This window comes from Desmodus rotundus, chromosome X, assembly GCF_022682495.2.
Source record: "Desmodus rotundus isolate HL8 chromosome X, HLdesRot8A.1, whole genome shotgun sequence".
Taxonomy (NCBI): domain Eukaryota; kingdom Metazoa; phylum Chordata; class Mammalia; order Chiroptera; family Phyllostomidae; genus Desmodus; species Desmodus rotundus.
This window is the reverse complement of record NC_071400.1, coordinates 4,752,787-4,765,271: the sequence shown is the minus strand read 5'-3', so window position 1 is coordinate 4,765,271 and position 12,485 is coordinate 4,752,787. Positions and strand designations below refer to the sequence as shown.

The following is a 12,485-nucleotide window of genomic DNA, read 5'->3' as shown; positions in this document are numbered from 1 at the left end:
TTCCAGAGGAGGTTGACCAAAAAATGTCTATCTTTGTTTAGGGCAGAACAAGAGGAAATGGGACATACTGATCAAAACATGAAAGCTATAAGTTAGAGTCTAATTGTTTCATAATGGGAAATATTAAGTAAAAGCATATAAAATTGGTGATGTTTGACCACTTTTAGCCTACAGGACTACAAAAAAGGCAATTTCACATGCTTCAATTTAATGTATAATAATGAGGAAACAACCAGCTAAGGACTCATTTCTTTCAAGTGAGCAACTCCTTACCCATGTTGCCTGACTTAGTATCACTCTGCTATACATGGGAAGTTTTATAGCAAAACAGTTAAGGTCTCAAGGTCTGGAGCCAGGATAGTTCAATTAAATGCTGATATTATCACTTCCAAATCTGTGGGACTTTGTGCAATTTATGTAACTTCTCTGTGCACAATTTCCCAATCTGTGAAATGGAGATAATCACAATACCAAACTTGGACAGGTGTTGCTAGTGATAAAATAATTTAAATACATAAAGAGCTTAGGACAATGCCTTGAAAATAGTAAAAGCTTAATAAATGTTAACTATTACTTCATAATATTGGGGATGGAGGATAACAAGTTATCCCTCAAGGACAATTTTAAAACAAAGACTCTGTGACTTCAAAACTAGATGGACAGAAAAAATGATTTGTCAAAAAAAAAAAAAGCTGTTTTTCTTACTCTAATTCTTCCTAGAGAGCTCTGAGATGTTACAGTGAACTTTGGAAAACTGAGGCTTTGGAGAAACAAAGTGATTCAAGATCAGAAAAGATTCTTTAATGCATTCATTCATTTTTTAAACAGAGATATTTTTGAAACATCTGCAAGGCTCTAAAATCAAGAAAGGTTAATCCCACCATCAGTTTGATCTTTGTTTCTCTGACTTTGTTTTTTGTTTCCTTTTGTTTGTTCATATGTTTTAATTTTTAAAAATTCAAAATATAAATAAAATCATATAATATTTGTCTTTGTCTAACTCATTTCACTTTGCATAATACCCTCTAGGTCAACTAGTATAACATTGTATGCCAACTATACTTTAATTTGAAAAAGTAGCATTCCTTTGATATCTCCCCCAGATTTTTTCCTTCAAATAATTTAGGACAAAAATAAAGTAAAAGACAACAACAACAAAAAAGATTAATCCTGTGGGGTCTGTGAGAGGTAAAATGGTGAGAGGAGTACCAATTTTGCATCCACATTACCCAGGTTCAAATCCTAACTCTTACATTTATTAGCTGTGGGACTTGAGTTATTTGATGACCCTGACCCTCAACTTTCTCACCGAAAAGACTAGAAGATATTCAGACTAACCTCCTAGAGCTTTTGTAAGAATTAGGCAAGACTAAGTATACAAATGCCTAGTATGGTGCCTGTCACAAGCAGAGTATTACACAAGTGATACCTATCACTGTTATTTATTTGATTCTAAGACTATTTTTACTCATTTTTACATATCTGAAATTAGTATAGTTCCACCACACACATCTTACAAACACTATATATTTTATGTTTCTTTCTTTTTTTAAAGCTAAAGAACTGTTTTTAAAATAACATTTTGGATATCATCTTAGCACCAAAGGAATATGAAATTACCATTAGGACCTTAAAAATGCTGAGACACCTCGGTGTGGAAAAGCAGACTCCACATGGAATTCTGGCTCTTGAGTCAACTAGCCTTATTCTCAGCGAACATGTCCCTAAGTGTATGCTCCAGAGAGATCAGTAACTGGCTGCTAACACACCTTAGGAAAAGGTCTTCAAGAGGCTATCTCATGACCTCAAGGATGCCCCCCAACTCTAGCTCTAATTCCACAAGAGATTAAACCTACGTGTCACTTTCCAGAGGCTGGTTCGTGATGACATTCCGTCCCTTGGGAGCATAGTTCCACTGCACGTCCTGAATGCCCAGGTAGTAGACTCGAGTAGCCCCATCAGTCAGTTGGAGCCACAAGGGTTGTATGAAGAGCAGAGCCCAGAGGAGATGGCCTGGCTCCATGGCCCACATTACTCTGGGAAACAGGCAAATGAATAGCTCCTGGTATGCAAGAAAAAGAACAAAGGGGCTTTGCATGTGTCTGGAAATTAAAGAGGCAAGAGCCAGATGGAATGACTGAGAAAACAAGAATGAATTACCCCAGAATCTATATCTTACCTTATTACTTTCAGTTCAACAAGTGTTCAACGATCTGTACACACTGGACTTTTGAGGGCAAAGTTAAACAGTCACTTATACTGATAATTATGCATTGCTTCCTTCAAAAGAGAAATCTGGATCCAGTTCCTTTACCTTGGCTCAAGAATCAGGAAACAGGAACCAGAAGCCTGATTGGGTCACTGACTCACTTAGTACCTGAATCAAGTCACTAATTCTCCCTGTGTCTCTGTTTTCATTGTTGCCACCTTACGTCCCCTAAGATACGTGTTTAAAAACAAATGAGAGGGTGGAGGCTGGGAGAAAATGCAGACAACTATCACTGAACAACAATAAAAATACAAATAAATTAATTAATTAAATTAAAAGAGAAAAAAATTAGAATTCACCAAAAGACATTTTCTAGAATGTTAACAGACCCAAAATGGAAACAGCCAAAATGTCCATGAACACTAGAATGGATGAGTAAATTGTGTTTCATTTACACAATAGACTTTTATATAACAATGATAGTAAACAAACTACAATTACACATGAAAATACAGAGGCCTCTCATGAACAAAATGTTGCAGAAACAAATCAGATGCAAAACAATACATACTCTATTATTTCATTTATGTAAACAAAATCAGGCAAAAATAATCTATGCTTCTAGAAGCCAAGATAGTGTTTATCCTTGAAGTAGGGATCAGTCACTAGGAAGGGAAGAGGAGAAATGCTTTAGATAATGTTCTGTTTCTTGAGCTACATACTGGTAACATGAGTGTGTTCAGTTTGTTAAAATATATTGAGCTATAAACTTAGCATTTGTGTGCTTTTCTGCATGTGAATAGCAAAAAGTAAAACATGAAACAAAACAAGTAAGAATGTGCCACAGAAATAATAACTTATAAGAAATGTTCTCTGCTGGTCCTCTGCTACGCACGAACTCATTTCATGGGTCCAATCCTGAGTCAGAGTCAGAACTAATTCCCTAGCGTCTCATTTTAGTACATCAGCCAAGAGGTTAGACTTCTTGGGACTGGGATGAAGCACTCAGTCATACAATAAACAGCTACAGTCAAACTTAGAAACAAAGACAACACAACATAAACATATGTATACATATACTTGCATACACATAGGCACAGGAAATCTTTACCTAAAAGAAGATCTGTACACACTTTCATCCACATATAGAACCACGTTGTCACACAGAACCTTTGTCACTTCAGAATAACAATAATAATAAAATCAACGTTTGTCATGTGTGCATAGCTGGCCAGACAGTTTTTTTAAGAGTTTTACGTAGATTAAATCATTTAATCCTCACAACACTGGGGAGAAGATGCCATTATAACCCCCATATTACAGAAAGAAAAACTGCAGAAGAGAAATGTAAAGTAATTTGCCCAAGGTCACATAATTAAAAGCTCGTAGAATTGGGCTGTGAGTCCAGGAAGTATGGTTCCAGTGTCTCTGTTCTTAATCACCATGCCATACTACCTTCCAGGAAACCTACTTGCACAATCACATGAGTATATACAAAGAACACATATATATCCATAATTATAACCATATCTGGGAAAAACCCACATACTATGAAACATGCAATCATATATTGTTTTGATCACTTCTAGAAACACACATATACTCATATATATAGGCAAAAATATATCTAATCAATATCATTCATAATGATAATAATGATAATAGTTACCATTTAGTGAGAGATTACGACATACTAAACACCATGTTCAATAGTTTATATAAATTATTTAACTAAATCCTCATCCTAAGCATATGAGATAGGGACAATTAATCAAAAATAAAACATCAAAGATACGCACAGACTTACATATGGATAGAAAATCCCCAGATATTTACCTTGGCAAGGCCTAGATATTGACCCTGATTAACAAACAGACCCATAGACTTCCCTGCAAAACCTCAGGTCACTCTACACAAAGCACTAGTACAAGTGTTGATCTCCAATCTTCATATTGCATTTGGCAGAAAGCCCTTGATATAGGGGAGAACATGTTTTGGGGTTTCTCTTTCCAAAACCTGGATCTCGTACTGACCATTTGTGTAGACTTGGGTAATACCTAATTACTCTGAACCTGTTTTCTTACCTCTAAAATATATATAACAATATCAGTTTTGAAGAAATAAATTTGAAAACTTACACAAAAGGGACAGAATATAATTAATGCTCAGAACAAAATAGACAGTAACTGCTGGTGTCTTTCTTTGTCCTTCTCCCTCCTGGCTACTGTCTCCCCCATATCCTACATTCTACATTTCTACTCTAAGAGCTAACTTAAATCTTGACTGCCCCTGAAGGTTCCCTCTAGCCTTTTCATACCACTGTGTTCTTAAAGGACTACTTACTCCCTATACCACCCAATTTCATTAAGTCAAACTTTGTACTATTGTTACGTTTCTAGCTATGAGCTGCCTCATGAACTGTGTTTATTTTCCAGATTGGACTATAAACTCCTTGAGGGTGAAAGTCATGTTTTAGAAGTCTTTATGCATCTATTGCCAGACACAATGATATAGGTGTGCCATGAACAACTACTGCTAAAGTGACATAAAGTGACACAAACATATATTTTCCCACCAGTTGGTTCTAGTTCAAGTTTGCCACTGGTATACAGAGTGACTTCAAAAAAGTCACTGTACCTTAGTGAGCCTCAGTTTCCCATATATAAAATAATAGAGCTGGACTGTATAGTTCTTCTTTAAAAAATTTTTATTGTTATTCAATTACAGTTGTCTGCATTTTCTCCCCATGCCTCCACCCCACCCCATCCAAACTCACTTCCCTCCCCCGCCTCCACCCTCCCCCTTGATTTTGTCCATGTGTCCTTTATAGTAGTTCTTGGAAACCCCTCTTCCCACTGTCCCCTCCCCCCTTCCCTCTGGCTATTGTTAGATTGTTCTTAACTTCAATGTCTCTGGTTGTATTTTGTTTGTTTTTTTCTTTTGTTGATTATGTTCCAGTTAAAGGTGAGATCATATGGTATTTGTCCCTCACTGCCTGGCTTATTTCACTTAGCATAATGCTCTCCAGTTCCATCCATGCCATTGCAAAGGGTATAAGCTCCTTCTTTCTCTCTGCTGCGTAGAATTCCATTCTGTAAATGTACCATAGTTTTTGATCCACTCATTTGCTGATGGGCACTTAGGTTGCTTCCAGTACTTGGCTATTGTAAATTATGTTGCTATGAACATTGAGGTGCATAGGTTCTTTTGGATGGGTGTTTCAGGGTTCTTAGGGTATAATCCCAGCAGCAGAATTGCTGGGTCAAAGGGCAGTTCCATGTTTAGTTTTCTGAGGAAATTCCATACTGTTTTCCACAGTGGCCTCACCAGTCTGCATTCCCACCAACAATTGGACTGTATAGTTCTTACCTTTTTGGTGTCATAGATGTTTGAGAACATAATGAAATGCAAGAAAGTAGAACTACAAAATGTTTTATATAGAGTTCTCAAAGAAACTTTCTAGTTCTCATACTTTGCAGTATCACATATGGTCAAACAAACTGCCATACCCTAGAACCTTCAATATGGAGAGTGTGTCCTTGGTTCAATGGAAGACTGAATGCAACATGGACCTCCGTCAAGCTTTTTTTTCAGGAACTTGCCAGCAAGGCTGTTGTAGCTCAAACTCACTTACCTAGGGAGAAAACTGTCCCAGATAAGAGTTTCACAATTGGAAAAGCACACAGTAACCCTGAAGATATTCCTAGAACACAATGGTGCAGATCTTCAGTATACAATGAATAAGGACTGAAAGGTGACTAATGACCAAAAGAGCTAGATAATAAAACCTGGGGGAAAACAGTGCTAGCTAGTGTTTGCCTATCATGTTCCACTTTATCATGTTCCACTTTACAGTATGTTTTTCATATCTGCCTTCTCATTTAATTATCAAAGTCTTATGAGATAAGGATTGCCTTCCCCTTTTTGTATCTAGAGTATAGCCTTTGGAATCAGACTACCTAAACTAATCCTGACTCGACTTTTCCTAGCTGTATGACTTGATAAATTGCTTCATTTCTATAGCCATTGAGTTTTATCTTTGAAATGAAATTAATACTTAGATTGTCTGAGAACCTCTAAAATCATCTATGAAAATATATATGTGTCTACATGTATTTTCTGGGAAAGGGTCCATGGTATTCATTTAGATTTCCCAAGAACTTTGTGACCTAAAAAGTTCTAGGATCCTTCCCTATACATTCTTGGGATTTTTGTTATTACTAAATAAGATGCTCCTAACATTCTAACATCTTGAAAAGCATACCTTCAAATACACTGAAAAACAATTTGAGCCCCAAAAGAATGGTTCCTATTCATTCTCTTTCTGCTATACCTCCTTGTTCCATTAACTCACCCCTTCCTTAGAGACTGAAAGCCCTCCAAATTCTCTACTGTTTCCATAAATAAAGTCTAGTTAAAAACTGTGAAAAAAATACTTAGTTACACCTCAAGTAGTGTGAGGATTAAATGAATTAATATCTGTAAGTGCATAGGATACAAATCTGTGGTCAAGTGTACAAGTGATCAAAAAGTATTAGTGGGTATTATTAGGATAAGTGAGGAAATACTTTTGAAATAAAACTTGCCAGGATCTCTAACATTAACATTTTAACTTTAACATTTTATGTATAGCCACAACACATACATGTTCAAAAGTTCCTATATTACAATAGCACATACAAAGCATACAGGTACATGTATATGGCTAAGATTAGTCTCTTTGTGATATAATGAAAAGAACCAAAAATTTTGACTGAAACAAACTTAAATTTGAGTACTGTTTTCAGTTTTGTTTGAAAGGACTGGAATTGGAGACTTAGCAAGGCATCTGATAAATATTAGCAGTTTTCTTTCTTTCTAATCACTGGCTTTTTTTCTTTCCAAAGCTGCATTTGTCATTGTTATTGTTTCATCTTTTTATTTGATTTTTTCATAAACTATTAAAACAGAAAAAAAGAGCCCTGGTCGGGTTGCTCAGTTGGTTGGAGCATCATCCCACTCACCAAAAGGTTGTGGGTTCAATTCCTGGTCAGGGAACATACCTAGGTTGCGGGTTCGATCCCTGGTTGGGAAGCAACTGATCAAGGTTTCTCTCTCATCTCTCATCTCCCTCTCCCTCTCCCTCTCCCTCTCTCTCTCTCTCTCTCTCTCTCTCTCTCTCTCTCTCAATCTCTCTCTCTCACAAAGAAAAAAAATCAATAGTAACATACCCTGGGGTGAGGATTAAAATTTTTTTAATTATATAGGTTTCAGGTGTACAATTCTCTAAAATCAATAAAAACGTATCCTCGTATAAGAATTAAAAGAAAAAAAACAGAAGAAAGAGAAAACCCATAAAATTTCTTTAAAATCATTTAGATATTCTTTAAAATTATGATAAAATTGAAAGACTCTAAACCCTAGAAAAATAGATTCTAGTTCTGAACTCATCGTTTATTAGTTGTATGACACTGAGTAAGTCACCTAATTTCCTGAACCTCAGTTTCCTCATCTTGTAAATGAAGATAATCTCTGGTTTTGGTTCCTCATTAGTTTACTAAGATGATCAAGTGAGATGAAGGATGTGAAAGCCCTGTGTAAACTTTTCACTTAGGTAAGGGTACTTTCTCTCACCTGAACCCACAGGAAGAAGTCTTACAGAAAGGCCAGACTGAGGGAAAAAAATGAAAGGGAGACATAAAATGACAAATGAAATAGGTAACATGAGCCAGAATCCTGGGACAAAGTAAAAACAGAGAGGGCAGAGAGGGGAGAGGGAGAGAGAGAGAGAGAGAGAGAGAAAATTAATTTCTGCTCTACTTGGACTTAGACATAGTATAGTTAATATACACTGAGACCAGTCTGGGGTGAAAGTCAGCCAACAACAAATCAGGCCTCCCATACCTTTACCCTACCTTCCTGTAATCCCAACATCACCTGGGCTTGGTTACCATGATCCGTGACAATTTGCATCACTGTTTTCCCTCTAATTTGCAAGTTGCTCCTTTAATGTGATAATGCTGTGCTCCCACTCGCACTCGCGCTCACTCGCGCTCTCTCTCTCTCTCTCTCTCTCTCCACCCCCCAATTTCTTTTTCTCAGTTGTGTTAGACTGAGATGGACAGGCTCATACTAAACAAAGGCTCACTCAAATGAACACAGGAATGCTGAGCTATATTTTGGGTCCTGTCTCCAATCTCAACAAAATAAAAGCCTCCATCCATTTTGGTCCTCTGCTTTCTTAATGCTTTTCAGCTCTTTCTTCACCCTGTGTCTCAAAATACATTCCAGATGGGGATTTTCTCACCTCCCTTGGCTATAGGCTTTTCTTTACTAGGAGGGAAACTAGAAAGTTAAAATCTACACAGGGTTCTGGATACTACAAGTAAAATTTATATTATCCTTTAATCAGTATCACTGTACCCTACAATGTCAGAAGTGATGAAATTGAGACTTAGGAAGGGATTTACCTGAAATCCTGATGCTAGAACCTAAGAATCTTGACTCCCCAGGCTGGTAATCATGTCCAGCATATTATCACCATACTATTCCTTCGAAAATACTATTTCACTACATATTTTCCACTTGTACTAATGAAGCTGCTTTATCTACACACACTCCAGTTTTGGTATCATAGAAAGCATACTAATTTGAAATCAGAAGGTCTGAATTCAAATCCTATCTCTTTCCTGTAATAGCTATGCGGCCTCTTAACAAGTCACTTTCAACTATTTGAGCCTCGCTTTTTTTATCCATAAAATGGGGATGAAATTAATCTCACAGGATTGTTTTCAGGCTGAAAAAATGGATATTTGAGATCCAAGCAAAAAGCTTGAATGCAATAGATGTTCAGTAAAAAAATTGAATGCATCATAGATTCATATATCCATAAAGACTTTTAGAAAGTATCTTTTTCAACCTCTTAATGTGACATATAGAAAACTGAGACCAGATGAAGGGATTTACTCAAAGTCAAGCAGCCAGTTACTGGCAAAGCCAGAATTTGAATCCATGTTTGCTAAAATATTTCTGGTCTTTAGACACTGTGACAAATAATTTAGATTTTAAGCTGATAACTTAGTTCGCCCATCGTTTATTTGTTTATTATATGCCAATTTGGATCTCAAAACATAAAACAAGGCAGTTGTTTTTAAGTGTTTGAACTTCTCATTTATGTAGTTCTCAGATCCATCACGTCAACAAACCTGTGAAATGGAAAATCAGCATACTATTTCAAGAGAAAAAATAACTACTCTCTACAACTCCAAGATTGTCCCTGAAGCAGTCAAGCCAGTGTGGTCCTGGCCATTTTGGACACAGGAACAAAAGAAGCCTATTGTTCACTTTAACTTCCCTGAGCACCCAGCCAAGATTCCTTTAACTTTTTAGCAACTTAGTTTCTCTCCATTGGCCCAGGACTCCCCTAAACCCAAATGAATAAAAGTTTTTTACAAAGAAAGGAAGGTAAGGTAGGGTTTGGGAAGAGAGAAAAGAGCTTACCTTTGCTAGAGAAAACCCTTCTATATTCATGTCAGTAGCCTAGTGATGCTGAACTGCAGACCCCAGCGTGAGTCTGCCAGCCCTGCTCAGTCAGTATCCTGGGTTACAGGGCCTTTCTCATAAATTAAGTCCAGGGCTCCAATCTGGCGAGTGTTACTGGGATAGGGTGAATGGAGGAGGGGGTAGTGCTGGGTGCTGTCCTTTCCAGAAACTAATCTACTGGAATGTCTTGTTCCGGTCTGGTTTGGTACAAAACCCGGGACGGTTCTTTGACCATATCCGGGTGTTTTCCAAATCCCGGTTAGGATCTCAGGAGGAATTACAAGGGGGTGGGCTGCATTTCTGTTATCACAGCTTGCTAGTTGGCCTTTACTGAGAGGGGGAGGAGAATGCACTGTCAGTGTGGCCCGTCAAAGCTCACAGAGGGATTCCAATAGCCCCATTTATGAAATGGGGTCCTTCATAAGTATTACTAGATTTAGGAAGAGCACCCCCCCATACCAATTTTTTCCCTTCTTGCTATGAAGCAGTTACCAGCCCTGCTTGTTATCCTGAGGCCATGGTTGCTTGGTAATAAAGGAAAATAAAACTGGTAATACAACAAACAACTTTCTACATGCCAGGCCCTATGTTAACCACTTTACATGCATCCTATCATTTAAGTGTCCTGATACCCTGTGAAATGAAAACTAATTCTCCTTATTTTACAACTGAAGAAAACCAGGCTCTAAGAGAGAAGGTAACTTCTTCAACATCACACAATTAGCAGGTAAAAGAGGGAATTTTACTGGGTCTGTCTAGACTCTTAACCACCACACTACCATACTGTGTTGCTTAGGGGAGAAACAGAGAGCCCTTTTAAGATGAGGGAAGTGATTTCATCATTATTGAGTGCCTGCTGTCCACCACTAACTGCTAGATAATTTTTTTAATGTATGATACCTCTGCTTCTGCCATTTCTAGCAGCTCCTAGTGTGAAATCTGAGGGCTGTATTATCAACAGTTTCCATAGAGGAGACTGGATACAACTAGAAGATAACCTGGATTAATATGTCAGCATCTTAAAAATAAAGAAGATCCAGAAGAATTGGAAATACTACATTTTTGAAAAGTAAACTGAAAAAAGGGGTCCTAAAATTTCTGAGTGAAACTGAAATCTGGGTTTGTTTAAAACCAAAGGCCATCATTTTTCTGCTAGAAAGAGAAGGTAGTGAAAAAAAATCACTGGCATGAGACAAGTGACCTAGGTTCAAGTGCTGGCTTGCTCTAGCAGTAATCAGGTATATAGGCTTGACCCTGGCTCTTCTCTTCTCTGGGCCTCAGTCATTTTATTCTTACGAGGGCCCTGAGCTAGCTACAGACCTTCCCAGCTCTATAAATTTACATGTCTAGCATTCCATGAAGAAGGCACATTCTTGATATTGAGTGGAAGAGAAAGAGATTTCAAAGATGTGAAGTATAAGGAAAGAATGAGTGGAAAAAAAGTTGAACTGCATGCATCTTTGGAAAGGACTGCATCAGCCCACAAGACCGAGGTATAGAAAAGAGACAAGTATAATGGTGGTTCTACCACCTAGTATTCTTACTTTATGATGAGGAGACCTTGGCTTGGAGCAGATGCTGTTCTCTAAGCAGGCTCAACACATTTTTCTTTCCTGAATTTAAAGTGTCTGGGGCAGGGTCCAGGGAGGAGGACTTTCAAAGACTGAGCTTGTGGGGCAAAGTCTCTGTCATAAACTCCTGGAGGTGGTTGAAGGTGCCTAGACACTTAGGAGCTACTGCGTAAACTGCAACCCATGCCAAGTCAAGTAGAAGCATCAGTGGGGAGAATGGAGAAGCCACCAGCCTCAGCTCTCTCAGAAATGCTCAGTGATTGAGTGAAGTTGGATCAGGATACAGCAGTTACTGGGGTTATCTGCCTCTTCTACCACTTGGCAAAGATATGGACCTTTAAGTTAGAAGGGGAAGGAAAGGACCAAACCCATTACGCTGGGATCCAAGTCCAGGCTCTAAAGCATTTATGACAGGGAGGGGAAAGGATAAGGTCTCTGCTCTGACTCATGAAAGACAACAAGAAGCAGTTCATACAGAGACACTTGAGTCAACACAGTAAAAGCTACAGGAAGCCAGCTATGGCAGGTTTCAGAGTTCATATTATTCATTAAGTAATTCACTGAGTGGGCACACAGTGCCTTCCTCTTCTGCAAATCCTGGATATATTTCTGATGACTTTCATTACCTAAAAAGAGTTTAAGTTGATACCAATAGACCAGGGGTTGGTAAACTATTTCAGTAAAGTGCCAGTTAGTAAATATTTTATTTACAGCCTCAGCCATAACTACTAAAATAGACCAATGTAACATATTAGGCATATCTATGTACCAATAAGAGTAAATTTACAAAAACAAGCAGCAGGCCAAATTTGACTTATGAGCTCTAGATTGGAAATAATCACTATAGACTGTTTTGCAATATAGACATTTGCAATATGGCAATATTATTAAGAGTATGCAACTACAATCAGATATTTTAGATTGAAATACCAACTCTGCCATTTTCTGATTCTATGACCTCAGAAAATTTATTCAATCCTTCCAAATCTTAGTTTTACCTCTGTAAAATGAGGATAACAATAGTACCTATTTCATAGGGCTATTATAAGGAATGAAATGTAATTATTTATATAAACTATTTAGCACGGTGACTAGCACATAGTAAGTGCCCTAAAGTGAATTATAATTTTTAAATTTTCAATAAAAAAAATCTAAATTCTTTTTTCCTCATTCTTAAAAAATAA

The 12,485-nt window shown here is 37.5% G+C and overlaps 1 protein-coding gene across 7 annotated transcripts in view; it reads right to left on the bottom strand.

Moving 5' to 3' along the window:
• HEPH (hephaestin) overlaps positions 1-11,471 on the bottom strand; it is a 67,769-nt gene extending 56,298 nt beyond the window's left edge. For 2 of the 7 annotated variants that reach the window (XM_045191271.3, XM_045191278.3), the window contains exons 1-2: positions 9,689-9,875; positions 1,857-2,062 (exon numbers count right to left, since the gene is read on the bottom strand). In XM_045191271.3, the coding sequence (XP_045047206.2) occupies positions 1,857-2,062; positions 9,689-9,718 (236 nt within the window). In that variant the 5' untranslated portion in view covers positions 9,719-9,875. The other 5 variants (XM_045191274.3, XM_045191273.3, XM_045191272.3 and 2 more) reach the window with 5 other exon arrangements.
• Between the last annotated feature and the right edge of the window lie 1,014 nt (positions 11,472-12,485).